The sequence below is a fragment of the Centroberyx affinis genome, unplaced genomic scaffold (genome assembly GCF_046629955.1).
Source record: "Centroberyx affinis isolate AG114_WGS23_722 - 3 ecotype Tasmania unplaced genomic scaffold, CSIRO-AGI_Caff_v1 ptg002343l_1, whole genome shotgun sequence".
In the NCBI taxonomy this organism is placed as follows: Eukaryota; Metazoa; Chordata; class Actinopteri; order Beryciformes; family Berycidae; genus Centroberyx; species Centroberyx affinis.
Genome location: NW_027280607.1, coordinates 317,310 through 335,385, shown reverse-complemented (window position 1 = coordinate 335,385; position 18,076 = coordinate 317,310). Strand labels below are relative to the sequence as shown.

The 18,076-nt window shown below is 47.4% G+C and overlaps 1 protein-coding gene across 1 annotated transcript; it reads left to right on the top strand.

Annotated features, from left to right (window-relative positions):
• The first annotated feature begins 419 nt into the window (after positions 1-419).
• On the top strand, positions 420-16,123 carry LOC139655871 (UPF0606 protein KIAA1549). The gene is made up of 20 exons (XM_071533261.1): positions 420-507; positions 991-1,065; positions 2,802-4,184; positions 4,791-4,873; positions 5,301-5,600; positions 6,078-6,264; positions 6,390-6,449; positions 6,871-7,022; positions 7,207-7,384; positions 8,390-8,574; positions 9,034-9,239; positions 9,337-9,471; positions 11,676-11,886; positions 13,334-13,569; positions 14,212-14,359; positions 14,870-15,163; positions 15,256-15,308; positions 15,392-15,519; positions 15,654-15,808; positions 15,899-16,123. Exons 1-20 carry the CDS (start codon positions 420-422, stop codon positions 16,121-16,123), a joined length of 4,482 nt encoding a protein of 1,493 aa, XP_071389362.1.
• The last annotated feature ends 1,953 nt before the right edge of the window (positions 16,124-18,076 follow it).

Here is an 18,076-nt window from a genome sequence, read left to right as displayed (position 1 = left end):
TTGACTATTTTCATTAATTCTGTCTGGTGGTTTAGAAGCTCCTTAAGGCAGGTTTTATTGAGGTTTTTACAGACTGCCATTGGTTATCAGAGATTGAACCTCTATATGGTGGACAATAAAAGGCCAATATAGACCCGATATCAGCAAATCTAAATATCAGTCTAACCCAACCATCAACAGGGTATGGCAAGGTGTGGAAACTGGACTTCCCTTTATAACAAGAGTGAGTCCAAATTTGATCCTGTAGTTTTTATCAAATATGGAGGGCAATGACCAAGCAAATCCAGTTCTATAAAGAACCAAAATGACTCAAATGACCTCTGTTAAAATCAGAGTAAAGAACCCCTTCTTAAAAAAGTGCTTTTAATACTTCTGATGTGGAACATTTTATTCATTTTTTAAGGTTTCTTTATAACACCATGCTCAAATGGTTCTACCTTTACGGTGCTATAGAAAACCTTTCTAAACTGGCTCTGCAAGCCAAGGACCTGGGTTCAAGCCCCCATGGTCAGCAAGTATCCACCTCACTGAAGTGCCCTTGAACAAGACACTGTATCCCCACCAGCAGCTTGGTTTCCTGACGTTTTGTGAAATGATCCCAGTGTCTTCCAATGCGAAGACAAGGAGGAGACATGACTAGAAACAGGTGGATGGGTAGATACATTTACCTCTAATGATCCAGGCCTTTGTACGTACCCAATGAAAATGCAGAATCACCCTGAGCGTTGCGACCCGCTTCACACCGTTGGGAACAAACATTGCTTGCCCCCGACCTCTGACCTCCCTGTCGGAGGGGAGGAAGTGAAAAGTGAATTTCCCTACCCGGATCAATAAAGTATCACCTAGTTATGATTATTATTCCTGGCTTCCCTGTCATCACATACATCATCACACCGTTCGCATCCTTCCATTTGTCCCCCCCCCCCCCCCGTCCCACTCTGTTATTTTCTATTCCAGTCTGTGTTTTCTCACTCCTCCCACTGTCTCCAGCCCTCCATCTCAGTGAGTCAGTACTGTCATCAGGCCAGGACGCAGGCACAGTCATCCCCCGTACGACCTATAAAGGTACGGGGAGGAAACTCGCGCATTCCCACAGACACATCATTTAGTCCCGGAACGAGATCTCACACTCAAGACATCAGAAGACAAGCGCACACGCTCCAAATCACACTTGATATTAGATTGCGGAGGGCTTAAAGTGATGCATCTTTAGGTGATTAGATCATTGGCATCAAAGCAACATGGATCGACTGAATGGTGCTATGGGATGCTATTCTTAGAAACCCAATCTCCAGTCTGATCTCTCCTCGCTTTATCTATCGTTCTTCTCTAATTCGGTTTTCTCCTCACCATCCTCTATACTGCTCCCTCCCTCCCTATCTCTCCCTCTCCCACTTAGGCGACTATATGTCACTGTAATGAATGTGTGTATGTGTTGTGTGTGTGTGTGTGTGTGTGTGTGTAGATCTTGTATGCTGTTGGCTAGAGTGCCTCTGAGCTGAGAGCGTCGTCTCCAGCATACCAATGAGCCCGTCGCCATCCGGCACGTGATGCTGCCGCAAAGCACAGCGTCACCACGGCAACGCACCCGGCACAAGATGAAAGGGTCTCAGTCAAGGCTAGGTGGAGGAGGATGCTGGGTTGCCGTGATTCAGATCGCTGTGTGTGTGTGTGTGTGCGTGTGTGTGTATTAGTGTTTCCCACGCCGCAGGAACTGCCTCAAAGAGTTTCATTTGTATTGAATTTCAATGGAGAGTTTCAGTGTGACGTGGTCTAAATGCTGTTTCAGAAGCCTTTGCACCTCATCGAGAGAAAAAAAAACAAAAAACCCATGGGACAAATTTGTGTGTGTGTGTGTGTGTGTGTGTTGGGGGGAGGGGGGGTGTGTGAGTTAGAGATGACAAATTGGTTTAAAAAGAATGCAGGGGAGGAAGAAGAGAAGGGTTTTTCAACAGAGTAAAAAAGAAAGACAGAACAGGGAGAAAGAGGTTTTGGTTTAGGCTCCAGATAATTAATACTATGTGTGCGCAATCTGGTCGAACCACTAAAATTATAATATTCATTAACAAATTAATCAGAGCTAAGGGATTATATTTATCCTGTTTCTTATTTAAAGCTGCACTAGGCAATTTTGCATGTTGGCGACCCCAAATGGCAGCAAGAGGTAACTGTTTGAATTGTGAGACTTCAATACCCAGAAATCCTGTAAGATGACATCAGCAAACTAAATGTCTTCTTAGTGGCTGGTGTGGAGAAGATTTTCCGCCAATGTCCGTGCCGACGCCAGAGTTTAATTTGGGCAAAGAGGGAGAATCTACAGCGTCTCAACTAGTGGGGATGGCTCAACTAGTGATTTAGGCTGATAAGACAGGTGTATTTTTACATAAAAAAATCTTGCCTAGTGCAACTTTAACAGTCATTAATCGATATTTTTCTCGTCAAAATGTCCTCACATCCAGGAAACCAAGTGATAATAGCTTTTGCTTTTTGTCTGTCATTGTGACTTTGGCTTAGACGTATGTGTGTGTGTGTGTTGGTGGTAACTGCTGCTGGGCTCTCAACACTGTTGGTTGTTGCCTTAAATAGTCTGTCACTAACCAGCAGGGAGTCAGCTGAGCCTGCCGCTTCTTACATGCATTTTAACCAGACACACAAGATCATGTGCACAGGCAGGGACACGCAAACTACATATGTATTATGTATTTCTCTCTCTCACTCTGTCTGTCTCATTTCACATGCCAGTACACACAGAGTTCTGGGTGTTGTTAAGTGTCTCTTTTCTCCTCGCTCTCTCCCCGCAGGTGTGCTGGACTTCAACAGGACAGCACAGCCTCCATCGCATCGGGCATCCTCTTCATCAGCACCGCCATCGTCCTCATCGTCATCCTCCCCCTCCAGACACCCGGGTGCCAGCCTGCCCAAAGAAAGCGGTTACCAGGGTAGCAACGGCGCAGGGTCGGCCGAGGACTCGGACTCAGGCGCTCAGGGCATCCACCTCCTCCTGAGACCCCCGGACCTTCTGTCCCCCAGCCACCCCCCTCCCCTCCCCCCTCACAGCCAGCCCACCCTCACGCCCCCTCCGCCCTGGGAGCACGGCCCCTCCCTGGAGGAGGCCTGGGGCTCCGGAGACTACCTGGAGACTCTGTCCTTCATGGTGCCCGACGGAGAGGAGCTGGCCCTGGCCACGCCGCTGCCCAGCCACCCCTACGACGACGCCAGCGACTGGGTCTCCTACGACACGTCCTTCCCCTCCCGCCCCACCCTCCCTCTCTCCTCGCGCCTCCTCCTCGCTCCCTCCTCCTCCACCCCGACCGTCCCGTTCAGGGCGGGCCTGCACACCCACCCCGCCCAGCCGGACGTGTTCCCCACCTGGGACGAGGAGGACTACGACCTGGAGGACATGCTGCCTCTGGAGCCCACCGAGCTGCTGCTGCCGGACATGAACAGCCTGGAGTACTACACCAACCTCCTGGCCCGGGAGCGCGAGAGAGAGAGGGAGAAGGAAAGAGAGAGACAGAGGGAGAGAGACAGACAAATCACCAGCCCGGATCAGGACAGGGTCAACAAGACCGACTCCAAACCCATCATCACTCCTACAGCCACCACAACACACACTCACACACATACTCACACACACCCTCATCCTCCATCGCCGTCCCCTAGCTCGGGTCCTCCACCGGGACGGGAGCCCAAGCGACCCTCGGTGGGGCCCACCCCGCCCCTTGCTGTCTCCCCCACTCTCCTGGGTGAGGAGGGGCCACCCGCTCCATCCCTCAGACCCACCTTCAGGACGCCCTCCGCTCCTCCTGCTCCCCGGCCCAAAGACCTCCCACCCACACCAGGCAAACGCCCTCCGCATCCCCCTTCCAACAGCACCAGCCGGGCCCCTCCTCCTCCTCCGCCGGGACCACCCGCCCGTCCCGAGAGACCCGAGAGGCCCCCGGATCGAGACCCCATCACGGTAAAACCGCCGCTTGTAACGAGGGCTCCCACCGCCAGGCCCACGACCACCACCACTACCAAGGCTACCACCACGACTACAGCCATCACCACGACAACCCAGATCACGGTGATCAGCCTGACCAGAGTCCCCCCGGTCACCACGCCTAGGGTGGCACAGACCCCCCCCTCCAGACAGTACCTCTGTAACGTCACCAAGCCTGAGATGTACCTGGTCAGAGTGGGTAAGACAACAACTGAGCAGTATTACTAAGTACTGTGGAGTCTGATGTAGCTCAGCCAGTATAGCAGACTTGTAAAGTGGTCAAGCAATTTGATTCTATGTGCAGTAGGCAAGATTTTTATGTAAAAATACACCCGTCTTATCAGTCTAAATCACAAAGTAGGGCTACAAGAGAGAAGAGTGGTCCATCCCCACTAACTGAGACACTGTAGATTTGCCCTATTTTCCCGAATGAAATTCTAGTGTCAGTATGGACACTTCTCCACCCACAGGAGGTGACAAATTGAAGCTTAAGACCAAAATACAAACTGTCTCCTTAACAGCAGTGAGCAGCCCTCCGTCAGAACACTGGATTCACCAATGATAGATCTTTTGGCTCTCTTGTCTCTTTGGTTCCTGTTGGTATAAAGCATCACAGACCGGTCAGATTGATAAACATGAGTGTGCTGTGTGCAGTTTAATAGAATTGCGGGAGTTGAAGTTTAAGAAACAGGTACCTTTCACTTCCAATTTGACGCCACCAAAATGGGAAGTCCCCATGTGCAGCTTTAACTGTCTGTCCTGAAGAATGACTGAAAGCTGATCTCTGTCTTTTTGTTGTCTATAGTCAGTTCCAAAGGCTCCTCTGCCGGCTTTACTCAGGTCAGAGACATTTTGAAGAGGGAGTTCAACCGCTCAGTAGAGCTTCAGGTATACAAACACCGGACACATAACACTATGTAGAACACTGGTTCTCAAGCATGTGCCATCGACAGCCATGTAGCTACATCCAGGTTTTCCTTACACCCATAAACCCTTGTGTTTTGACGACTGACACTCACATTTTCAGGCGCCTTGGTGCAGTTATTTGCTACTCCAGTTCGAATGTAATTGTTCTTACCTGCGCAAATGAACCGAACAAAAGGAGTCAATGTTCAATTGACCCGTTCCAAACATGCTTGGTGTGAATGCACCCAAATACCTTCAACCAGAGAGGAGTGATTAATCAATGAAGTCAGCTGCTGTTGCGTTTGGTTGGAAGGAAAAACCCGCATACACATGGCTCTCAACGGCACATGGTCGAGACTCGCTGGTTTAGACCGTCCTGCGCTGACCCCCTCTTCGCTTTCCCTGTCAGTTCCTGAGAACGCCATCCAGCTTTGCCTTCCGCGTCGTGTCGGGTCCGCTGATTTTCACCGCCATGTCCGTCATCAACGCCCTGCGCCAGCCGGTACGGAGCTCCAGCCCCGTACCCGCCGTCTCCCCTCTCTACATCATACCCGACCTCAGGTACCAGGTCCACTCCGTGCTGCAGTTTGTGCCGAGCCACGTGGACGTGCGAGTGTGTAACTTCAGCGAGCGCGTGGAGAGAGGGCTGCTCATGGCCTACGCAGAGATGCGCCGGCGCTCGCATGAACTGGGCAACGTCACCGTGCAGGTGAGAGTGGGTCAAGCTGATCAAGTTGGAGAAAGATTTGGTTACTGTAGAGTCTTAGTGGTACAGAATAAGGTCGCCGATACGTGGGGCCGATTTTGGTCTTTTATTAAAAAACAGATACCAGTCAGTGTCGTCCACCTCTGATATGATGCAGTTTGACTGATTACATAGAATTGATCATCACTACACTGGTTGTCATCATCCTGGGTTTCAGTGGAGAGTTTTAGTGTCCCATGATGGTCTAAATGCAGTTTCAGATGTTTTTACACCCTGACAAGAATGAAATTCTGGGGGAAACACTGAATAATTGTAATTCTTTTACATTTTTGGCATGAAAATTGTCAAATTTAAAGAAATATCTGCCCAAATTATGGGTTATCAGCAGCTTCAATCCATCAGCCTTCAGAAACCCACATTGGTCGAACCCTCGTACACACAGTGTGATTCTCTCATACTCTGTGTGTGTGTGCTCTCCAGCTACTCAACATCACCATGGGCGTGGCCAGGCCGGTGGGGGAGCAGAAGGTTCCGGTGGACGTCACCTTCGCGGTGCGTGATGGGCGGGGCTACCTGCCGGGGTCAGAGGTCAGCGAGCACCTGAGGAAGCTCAGCGTGGTCGAGTTCAGCTTCTACCTGGGCTTTCCCGCCCTGCAGATTGCTGAGCGTAAGCTACACACACACACACACATTCATACATGCACCTCATCTTTACCAAAGCTTCTTGCACTTGAGTGAGTACCTAAGCGTGTGTGTGTGTGTGTGTGTGTGTGTGTGTGTGTGTGTCCACAGCTTTCCACTATCCTGAGCTGAATACCTCTCACCATCTACGCTCCACATGGGTTCGCACAGGTAAAACCGCCTCACTGCTTTCCCTTAGTGAAACTGTAGGCTGTATAGTTAAAGGGGCATTAGTTAATCTAGGGCCTCTATTGTCCTCTATTAGTGGCCAGTAGGAATTGCAACATTGATAGAACTTGTCTCCTCCTACACAAGTCTCTACCACCCCCACCCCCACCCCTCTCATTCCCTTGAATTACGGTGGCCTGTAGTTGGCCTGTAATGGTCATTTTGTGCTAATGTCCAGTAAAACTACTCATTGCCCCTTTAATAGCCTAAAGATGGAAAACCATAAAAGCAAAGTCAGTTCGGGCAACAGGAAAAAAATATTTTGCAAATGTGCTTCCCAAAAGAATGAGCTTGAAAATAATTTTGTTTAGTTTGTCTGTGGTTCAGCTTTGTGTGTGTGTGTGTGTGTGTGTGTGTGTTTCAGTACTACTGGGTGTTCAGGAGCAGCTGGTGACAGAACGGAGCTTCAAAGCTCGTTTGGAGAGACGTCTGGCTCTGCTGCTGGAGGAGGGACTGGGAGAAAGCACCAAACGGCGCTGGAAGAGAGCTACTGCTGTGGGCAACAACAGTTTACAGGTACACACACACACACACACACACACCTACCCACATGCACATTCACATGCACACTCTTCCTGTGTCTCTCTCTTTCTGTTTTTGCTGTCTAGTCCTCTAATGCGGGGTTCATGCCATGTCGGATTTATTGTAAATCTCTCCACAACACGCGTCCGTTCTGACAGAGTGTGTGTGCTGTTCCCAGGTGGTGCGAGTAGCGAGGCTGTCGGGGGCGGAGCGGCCCCTGGAGGTGCTGTATTTTGTGGAGGGTCCCGGCGGAGAGCGTGTCCCGGCCGAAGTTACCGCCGCCACCCTCAACCGCCTGGACCTTCAGAGAGCCGCCATCGTCCTGGGCCACCGAGTCCAGAGGCCACTGGCCCAGCGTGAGTCTGACTTCTTATTCTGGATCAGAAGTAAAAAAAAATATATAAATGACCTTGGCTGATCAGATAAGCTTTGCAATTAGCCATGTGCATAGGATTTAATCCCAGTATCACCTTTCTTATGCTATCTATTCACTGTTCTACACTTTTGCCAAAAAGGGTTCCATATAGTACCAGAAAAGGGTTCTTTAGGTTTTAAATATAGCAGAGCCCATTTTGGTGCTATAAAGATCCCTTTACGCATACATTAATGTTGCAAATCAGCAGTAAAATAACTTTTTAAAAGCCACACTTGGTCCTTTATTTATGATTTTATTCATTTATTTTTATTTTTATTTTTAACCCTTTTTTTATTTTAACAAACCAGCAGTATTACAAAAGCATTTTAAGAAACACTCACCTCTTTCTTTATTATTTTTGTATTTATTCATTTATTTTTACCTTTTTTTTTTATTTTTACAATTCAGAGGGTTCTTTGCATCATTATGGTTCCATATAGAACCAATACCCTGGCCAAAGAGTCAGAATCAATATCATAGATTGGATATACGTAATCATGTTTTTCATGTCACTGATCACTAGACGTAATTTTAACATTGTGTCTGTGCTTTAGCTCTCAGGATCTTTTGGCAATGTTTTAGACCAAGCAGTATATACATTATTATATATCTGAAGAACGCATAAACAGCTATACATTTTAAAAAATATGCACCAGAGAAATACAAGATAATGCTGTATTTTTGTCATTTACCCCAGAAGATGTGAGGTCAAGGCCTTATAGTGCTGTTACAAAAAATCCTGGAACTATAGAATGATGATGTAAGAGCAAAGCCATGCGAGGCAAAGAAAAAGAAAACGAGCCAAGCAGAGAGAAAGAAGGGATATTTTTAGGAAGCACTTAGGGTGAGTAGAGACAGATTATGATTCAGTGGGGAAAGGGTGACATGAGGTAAATGTACACAAAAAAAATGATGTCATGAGTTTAAACGTCTCCCCCCCCCCCAGCCGTGGAAACCCTGTCGGTGCCGCCGTCCGAGACCCAGAGCAGCAGCATCTGGCTGATCGTGGGGGTAGTGGTCCCCGTCCTGCTGGCCGTCTTCATCATCATCATCCTCTACTGGAAGCTGTGCGGCTCCGAGAAGCTGGAGTTCCAGCCGGACGCCATCAACACCATCCAGCAGAGACAGAAGGTTGGGGGGGGGGGGGGCATGCACACACACTAGGGATGGGGCGATATATCGAAATTCAATATATCGCGATACAAAAAGGTGACAATACGTATCGTGATGTTAGCTCCATTTTATTCTGCTGTAGTAATCACAAATGAGACGGCTTGCCCATCACAATTTCACAAGCTCTCCATCCAAATTATATTATTTTCACTTTGTAAAGACATTTTTAAATTGCTGTTTTGTGAGATGAACATATAGTCCCGTCCCTAACACACACACACACACATACACGCAAGCAAATACAGATCACGCATAAATTGGTGTGCATGCATACAGTCACACATATAGGCATATAGTAGGTACACACAGTGAAGCATGAAAAAAAGAGGTGGATGCTCAGGGCAAGTTGACTCATCACACACACACACACACACACACACACCCAGCTAACATGTTGGACTGCGTGCCTCTCTCCAGCTGCAGGCTCCCAGTGTGAAGGGCTTTGACTTTGCCAAGCTGCATCTGGGTCAGCACAGCAAAGACGACATCATGGTCATCCAGGAGCCCGGCCCGCTCCCCGCGCCCGTCAAAGAGGCCACGCCCTCCGACGGCGGGGACCTAAACACCCCCAAGTCCAAGGGCTCCTCCACCAAGGCGGTCCGCTCCAGCCGCCGCAGGGGCAGGTCAGCGGCACACACACACTTACAGAAAGTGTCGTCACATATAAGGACATATAACTGGTATACACACACAAAAACACACTTCCCCCTCTTCTCCCAGGCTCAGCCCGTCCGACGGGGACTCGTTAGGCAGCGACCAATCCAGCGGCAGAGAATCGGCGGAGGAGAGCACCAGACCCGTGGCCACGCCCAGCGAGGGGAAGCAGCATCGGAAGACGCCCAAAAACGGCAAGAGACGCGCTCTCTCTCTCATCGCAACTGCCGTGCTGACAGATTTCATTCTGCCGGGCATGCGCGTGTTGAAAATGTCAAGGATAATTGGAGGAGAGGGCATGTGAGGAGTGCATGTGGTATTTTTGTGTGTGTGTGTGTGTGTGTGTGGGAGTGTGTGGGAGTAATCCATATTAGGGTTAGACGGATACAACGGTTTGCTGATATTTGGGGACGATATTTAATTAAAAGTCAGATATCAGTCAGTCAATATGATGGATATGATGCAGTTTGTTTGATTATACATTTATTATTTGATTAATGTTACACTGTTTGTCTTAACCTGAATTGATTCTAATGCAACACTTTGATCAGATTTCACACAAGTATGCATGAATATGTTGTTATTATTAGTAGTATTATTATCCAGGGTTTCTATAGAGACTTTGCCCCATGGTTTAAAAGAGGGAAATACTGAATACTTGTAATTTTTTGGCATGAAAATGGTCAAATTTAACGAATGAGTGATGAATATCAGCATAATACCGTCAGTTTCAGTCAAAAAATATTGGTATCTGCCTTCAAAAACCCACATCGGTCAAACCCTGATCCATATGTGTGTGTGTGTGCAAGAATGTATGCGCAAGTAAGGCAGTGAGGCAGCGACTGTGTGTATGCATGCGGGTGTGTGTAGGTGTGTGTCTGTGCGTATAGAGCCCTAGAGATGACGATCTGCTTGCTCAGCGGGAGAACAGCTGATTAAAGGAGCTCCATCAAAGAGAAGGGAAGCGAGAGAGAGAGAGGAGAAGCCACAGGAGGGACAGAGAGGAAAAAAAGAGGAGAGAGGGATGACTGGAAGTGAAGAGCGGGATGGAGAACTCTTTGGGGGAGGATGCAGGAGGGAAACAAAGCTGTTATTCTGCTCATGCCTTTACGTTTATCTGAATGCATTGTCTTTCTGTTCTTTATCCAACTGACTGTGTCTTTTTCCTCTTCTCTTGCCATCTGGACCACAGGGAGGAGCAAGATCGGTATGTTTAGACCTTTCTCTCCATGTATGTTAAAATATGTATGTATTGTGTCAAAGTGCTCGCATGTCACGCTGCATTCATGGCATGTGGGAATAACCGTAGACTTGCTCACTTGAAGCCGCCAGGATGCCATATGATTGAAGTTTTCTGTAGCTTTTGATTGTTCCTGATCGGCTTTTTCACACTTAACACACATCCATTTAGTGAGTGATGCATCTGAGTTCCTGTTTTACAGCAAACCCAACCAAAATCCAGCAAGTAGTTATATAAGTTGTGGTCACCAGATGATTTATGTGATGATAAACTGTATTTTTGTTGGTTTTATTTGAAATTAATACATCGTTCCCGACACTTGACTGCAAGTATTTCCTTGTTGGTGATGTTAGGATTCAGTAAGTCGGAAAAATTGGGGTTCATCATCAAAAACAGAGTTCCCAAGTAGTATTTACCATGTGAAAGCTGAGTGAACAGTATTTTCTAGTAGTATTTACCATCTGAAAGCTGAGTGAACAGTATTTTCTAGTAGTATTTACTATCTGAAAGCTGAGTGAACAGTATTTTCTAGTGGTATTCACCATGTGAAAGCTGAGTGAACAGTATTTTCTAGTAGTATTTACCATCTGAAAGCTGAGTGAACAGTATTTTCTAGTAGTATTTATTATCTGAAAGCTGAGTGAACAGTATTTTCTAGTGGTATTCACCATGTGAAAGCTGAGTGAACAGTATTTTCTAGTAGTATTCACCATCTGAAAGCTGAGTGAACAGTATTTTCTAGTAGTATTTACTATCTGAAAGCTGAGTGAACAGTATTTTCTAGTAGTATTTACCATGTGAAAGCTGAGTGAAGGGTATTTTCTAGTAGTATTTACTATTTGAAAGCTGAGTGAACAGTATTTTCTAGTAGTATTTACTATCTGAAAGCTTAGTGAACAGTATTTTCTAGTAGTATTTACCATGTGAAAGCTGAGTAAAGGGTATTTTCTAGTAGTATTTACTCCTGAAAGCTGAGTGAACAGTATTTTCTAGTAGTATTTACTCCTGAAAGCTGAGTGAACAGTATTTTCTTGTAGTTTTTACCATCTGAAAGCTCAGATTTTCTAGCAGGAAGCTCGTTTCTACCATTTTTTCCCTATGACATGAACGCAGCACGACTACCCCACTCCTTACCGTATCTGCCCTCTCTCCCCGTCTCTCTCCTTCCAGCGGGTCCCTCCGGCAGCGGCCCGGACGAGCTGCTGTCCTCGTCCTCCATCTTCGACCACGTGGACCGCCTGTCCCGCGGCTCGTCGGACGGCACGCGGCGCCAGGCCAACAAGGTGCAGCTCATCGCCATGCAGCCGCGGCCCAGCCCGCCGCCGCACACGCAGTCCCAGCCCAGCCCCACGCTCACCGAGAGAGTCAACACAGAGGTGGGAGAACACACACACACACACACACACTGAAACCACTCACATGCACACTAGGGTTCCACTAGGGCTGTCCCAAATACAATTTTTTGGGCTTCGGAGCTTCGGTAGTAATCAACAGCGAATATTCGAAGCTCCGGCCACGGGGGGTGGTTAAGCGTGTTAACCTTCAAACTGCTTGGCTTTCCATACACGGGTAACAGTTCACCTGACAAAGTTCACACCTAGTCACAGTTCCTCCTCACAAAAACACAGCGCTTATACACGGCGAGCTACAAAGTGAATGAAGAGAGGGAGCGGTAGTAACGAGAAAGCCGGTGAATCAGAGAAATAAAACGTTATTTTCTGATTGTTTCACAGCGGTTACGGCCTAAAGCGCAGAGAGAGAGAGAGCCCCATATCAAAATACCGGTAGCCTACCTTAGAAAAAAGATTTAAAAAAAAAAAAAGATCAACGGAGAAATGTCTTGCTGCTGCTTCTCCTGAGTTTTGTTCAGCAAATTTGACAGCTGACAGCTTGAATTTCAGGTCGTACTTTTTTCTCTGTGCCACCATGGCGATCAGCTAATGTGACTGACATTTGACTGCAAGTAAAAAAAAAAAAAGAAACCGCTTCGCAGCGTCAATGGCAACCGGCTTACGGATTACATATAAAATTACATTTAAAAAAACGAATATCCGAATCCCAAAATTGAAAACCGAATACCTACCCAACGAACGAATATCCGAATAGTCGAATATTCGGGTCCAGCCCTAGGTTCCACTGATACAGGTTTTGAATGCTGATATTGATAGTGATATTTTTGGATTGAAGCTGCCGATAGCTGATATTCAGTATTTTTTAATCATGCCAAAAATTTGATGCATTCAATGTTTCCCCCAGATTTTTATTATTGGCAGAGTGGACCATGGGACACTAAGGCTGATGGATCGAAGCTGCCGATAACCAATCCAAATCATTCCAAAGATTTTAAAAGAATTATTCAGTATTTCCCCCAGAATTTTATTCTTGTCAGGGTGGAAAAAACAGCAGTCTGAAACAGCATTTAGGCCATCAGGCGACACTAAAACTCTTGATAATAATAGTGAAACATATTCATGTATACTTGTGTGGAATCTGATAAAAATGTCTCATTAGAATCAATTCAGGTTAAGGTCTTCCCATAGACAACCAGTGTAGTATTATTATATATGTAATCAATCAAACGGAATCATGTCCATCATATTAGAGGTATATGACACTGACTGGACCAGATCTGATTTTTCATAAAAGGCCCATATGTACACACACTCACATACACACACAGGCTGGAAGCTCCATGCTCGCCATGCCAGAATCAACAGAGAGCTGAGAATACACACATGCACGCCGTAATCAATAACCCCCTCGGTGCCTTTCCTCACATCCGTTTGTCTGAGCATGTGTTCACGTGTGTGTGTGTGTCCGCAGGTGGCCCTGAGGCACAAGTCGGAGATCGAGCACCACAGGAACAAGCTGCGGCAGCGGGCCAAGAGGCGGGGCCAGTGCGAGTTCCCCTCCATGGACGACATCCTGGACGCGTTCGGGGACGGGCCGGTGCAGGGCGGGGCGGCGCAGCGCCTCTACAGCTCCGCCCACGACCACATGGACTGCATCCTGCAGGCCGACGCAGCCTCGCCCCCCACCCCCACCGACTCCAGGAAGAGGTGAGGTCATCGTATGAGTAATTGTATGGTTTCGATATGTCTGAGTAAGCGACTGATACTACTGCTGCTACTTTTGGAATCCAGACTTTTCTGAACATTTTCATTCATACATCTCTACTTTATATGTCTGAGTGTTGGAGTTCAGATCAGATTTCGGAGGATGAGATCAAGAACCTGCATTTGTTTGCAAACCAGATACATTTTGCTCATTTCATTACACTTGCCCTGCCTTTATCACAGAAATGCACCGCATCCGACCTATGAGGAGATGCAGGAATTCTCAGTGTTTTTTGTCTTCTGGGCAGAGAAAACACTTTTTCTTCACAAGTGTATTGTCTTAGTTGGTTCTGTATATTTAGACTACGAGCCGGTTTGCCAAAGAAGAGCGAATGTGGGCACTTTCACAGCCCTCTGCTGTGTCAAAGACAGCTGAATAAACTGTTTAAACTGGGGAATGATTGACTTGTTCTCACACAGACCAATAAGAAGAAGGAGGAAATCCACCTGCCTTACTGGAGGAAAATGCACCAGAGTTTATTCTCACATGAAAAATGGGGGAAAAACAATTGATGCTCTGAATCAGTATCGCCCAATGCATCGTTTGTTAAGTTTCTGAACAGCTGTGTGTCCGTGTGCTTCCAGAGGGAGGCGCTCTCCTCGGGGGCGGCGAGGTCAGCCAGGACCTGGCAGCCTGCCTGACACAGACCGGCTGACGGACCGAGACCGGCTGCTCACCGATCAGAGCGCGACCTACAGGAAATACCCGGGGCTCAACAATGTGGCATACATGGTGAGACATATACTGTGCATACACATAAAATAGTAAACACACACAAGTATTCAAAAAAATGTAAAAACTCTGATTCTACAAATGCTACTTATTCCTATTAAAGCTGAAGCTTAGCTGATGAAGACTGTGATATAAAGTTGGTTTGACTATTGTTGACAAAATGCACTTATTGTAAGTCACTTTGGACAAAAGCGTCTGCTAAATTACATAATGTAACATAATAATATATTCAATATCTTTAAGTTTGACTATTTTCATGCCAGAAAATTCTAAGAAATTACAAGATTTTAGTGTCAACAGAACTGTCAGGTTGGAAAAACCTCTGAAACAGCATTTAGACCATCATGGGACACTAAAGCTCTATTGAAACCCAGGATGATTATAATAAACTGCATCGTATCAGTCATATCAGAGGTGGATGACACTGAGTGGTTGGTATCAGCCTGATATATCGGTCTAACCCTAACACACACACACACACACTTATTCTCTCTCTCATCTCTCCCCCAGTCGGACCCTGACCTGCCCCCGGACCACGGCAGCCCCTCCCCGAACGACGAGGTGTTCGACTCCGCCCCGGCCCCGCCCCCTTACATGCCCCCCCAGCCCTCCATCGAGGAGGCTCGGCAGCAGATGCACTCCCTGCTGGACGACGCCTTCGCCCTCGTGTCCCCCTCCTCGCAGGGCAGCGCCGGCGTGACGGGGGTGAGCCCCGCCCTGCCCAGCCCCTCCCCCCAGACCCGGCCCCCGGGGAGGCAGTGGGGCTCCTACCCGGCGGCCCCCTCTCACAGCCCCTTCTCTGCCGTGAGTTCGCCTTCTTGAGCTAAAGGTCGCGTTTCCTTCTATATATCCTGCGATTTCATTCTCCCCCCCGTCTTTCTCCTCTCTCCCTCCAGAGATACGCGGAGTTAGGAATGTCTCCCACGTCAGTCCAAGGCCTGTTGCAGAGGTGAGTGTCAGTGCATTTAATGGGGATTCTGCCAGCTTTAGGTATGCAGACTGAACTGAACCCACTGTTGATTTTCTGTGTAGGCAAGGTCTGGGCTCAGGAGGGTACGTCTCTACCAATGAGCAGCTGCAGGAGTCGGTGTATTCCAGCAGGGGGCAGTACGAGGACCCTCCCTCCTCCTCCAGACCTCGCCCAGTAGGGGGCAGCACAGGTACAGTTGCTGTGTGTGTTACGGCTCAAAAGATTGTATTCAACACTGCATGTGCTTGAGTGTGTGTGTTGGAGGTTATCAGTCGGAGCGTGTGCGTGCAATAATTTCTCCCATGGCGAACGTGTCGACTCCAGGCGCCCAGCTCCACCACTTGACCCAGGTGGGCCTGTCCAGCCAGATCGGTGCGTACCCTGGGGTCGGCCGCAGCGTGTCGGGCCCCACCGGCTCCAGCTGGAACCAGCAGCACTCAGACCAGGACCTGTCCAGACCTGGAGCCAGCAGAGAGAGCGTGAGTCCATCATCAGAGATTTCTTTGCAGTTGTTCCTGTTCTGGTCTCAAGTTCACCCGCTCTCCCTCTCTCTCTCTCTCTCTCTACAGGTGCTGTCGTTCCCCGAGTTCTCCTCCTCCTCCGTTTTCCAGATGCCCAGCTCCTCGTTGCGGGACCCCTCGGCCCCGCCTCTGCTCCTGACCTCCCCGACTCCAGAGTACCCCCCGGAGGACGCCTCGCCCTCCGCCCACAGCTCCGCCTCGCTCATCAAGGCGATCAGGGAGGAGCTGCGACGCCTCGCTCAGAAACAGGCCGCCGTGTCCAGCTACCCCTAGACCGGTCTGGACCTCTTTGAATCAGGACTCGTCAAGCAGGCAGAACTGGTTTCAACCGTTACCCTCTCCACCGCTCTGAACCTGTCAGAACTGGATTGAAACCCTGAATCTAAAACAGGTAAACTGATCCAAACTACTCTGGACGATTGTTAGTGAATCGGCTCGGACACGTCTGTACCGCTATGCCCAAATTACTCTGGACCACTATCCCAAGTCTGAAAAAAAAAGGACTACTTCCCGGTACTTTACAGGGTCTCCTCTGTCTCTCTCTGTCCAAGTTTCTCATTCTACAGCTCAACGTTTCACCGGATGGGAGTTTGTTCCCTTCACATTTCCATTGAAGTGCTTCCCGGAGTGGATCCACATCCCCTCCTGACCTTCTGTGGTGCTAATTGTCAGCCTCATACAATATCTAGTCATTGACCACGCATTGCCTTCCGCACACATTCATCAGCCATGGTGATGAGGTCTCCATTCATTAACCATATTGGTGAGGTCTTGCACTGTAGACAGCTGGAGGTGGCGCACAGTTCCTAGGGCATGGGGACTCGAATACAGGAAAAAAATATATATAAATAGCTATAAAAATGACTATAAATATATGTACAAAGATAGAAATCCCAATGAGCACAATATTAATGTTAGAGTTATTATTGGAGTATTGAGATGTTACTTATTTTTTATTGCTATATATGAAAGTATACTTTAAATCCTTTATTTTGATCCAAAAAAAAAAGACCAAAATACTGTTCTATGGTTGTATTCCTCTTGTGTTTGAGCTCGCTGTAGATTTTGAGCCGGCCGTGTTTCGTTTATCTCCGTGGAGACGTTGCTTAGCATAGCTGCTCGCTCGTGTGTTCATGTATAGGTGGTAATGAAAAAAAATAAATTATATATATATATATATAATGCCAACGCATTGCTTTTATATAGCGCTTTTCACTTGCTCTCAAAACACACCAATGTGTAACATCCATCTTTCGGGGAGCGGAACACTCCCATATATTAGTTATTCTATCAGGTGACTCGGTGGGTAAAAAGATGTGTTTCTGGAGGTGGGGAGAGCTGGGACACCACTCATGCATTACAACCATAGAAAATAGGATAATAACATAAGATAGATTACGAATAATCAGACTGAAATAACCTGATATGATAGAGTGAAAAGCATGGCAATCGTAGGCGAGAGGTTCTGTAATAAGTGTATGCTGCTGTGTCCGTATGCCACTGAATAATGCATCCCCTTTGCCTCCTTTTCCCCCTCTCTCCCCTTTTTCTTGAATTATATAAAAGGTAAAAAAAAAAGAAGAAATAGTTATGTCTAATGTTGGCCTTGAACAAAAGGAGGCAAGGGTGTGAGGCTATTCGGGGCTGCCGGGCTGTATTTGCGAGGTTTTGGTGATAATTAAGTGCTCTTTGTCTCCATCTGCTGGTTGTACGGCTGCATGGCTGGTTCCCATCTCTGCTGTTTGGCTGTTTTCTCTGTAGTGTTTTAATGGAGTGGGTCAGTAGTAACGTCGGGGGGGGGTCCGCGGGGACGAGAGAAGGTTCGCCTGTCCCTGCTCTTTGCTCTTTCTCCGGCATGTTTCGACTAAGTTTGAGGCTTTTAGCTACTAGTGATGTGCCCGTTAATGTTGTCTTCAGGCATGCTGCTAAAAGATGTTTAAATCAAGTTTAACAAGTGAAGAGTTGTTCCACATCGAGTGAAGAGTGAGCAAAGAGTGATCATGTCACAGTGCCATCCGACCATTGTTCCATCCAAGCACAGTCCATTGTGATAAACGGTAGAAAAAGATGCACCATACGAGGCTTCATGGTTTCCTTTGTTTTGCATTTCCAAATGATATTTTTGAATCTAAATGAAAAATGGGTATTATAATATAATAAATGAAAGTGGATATGTGTTGTATAGGAAACATTATATAGCAAATATTTTATTTGTGATTGCTCTGT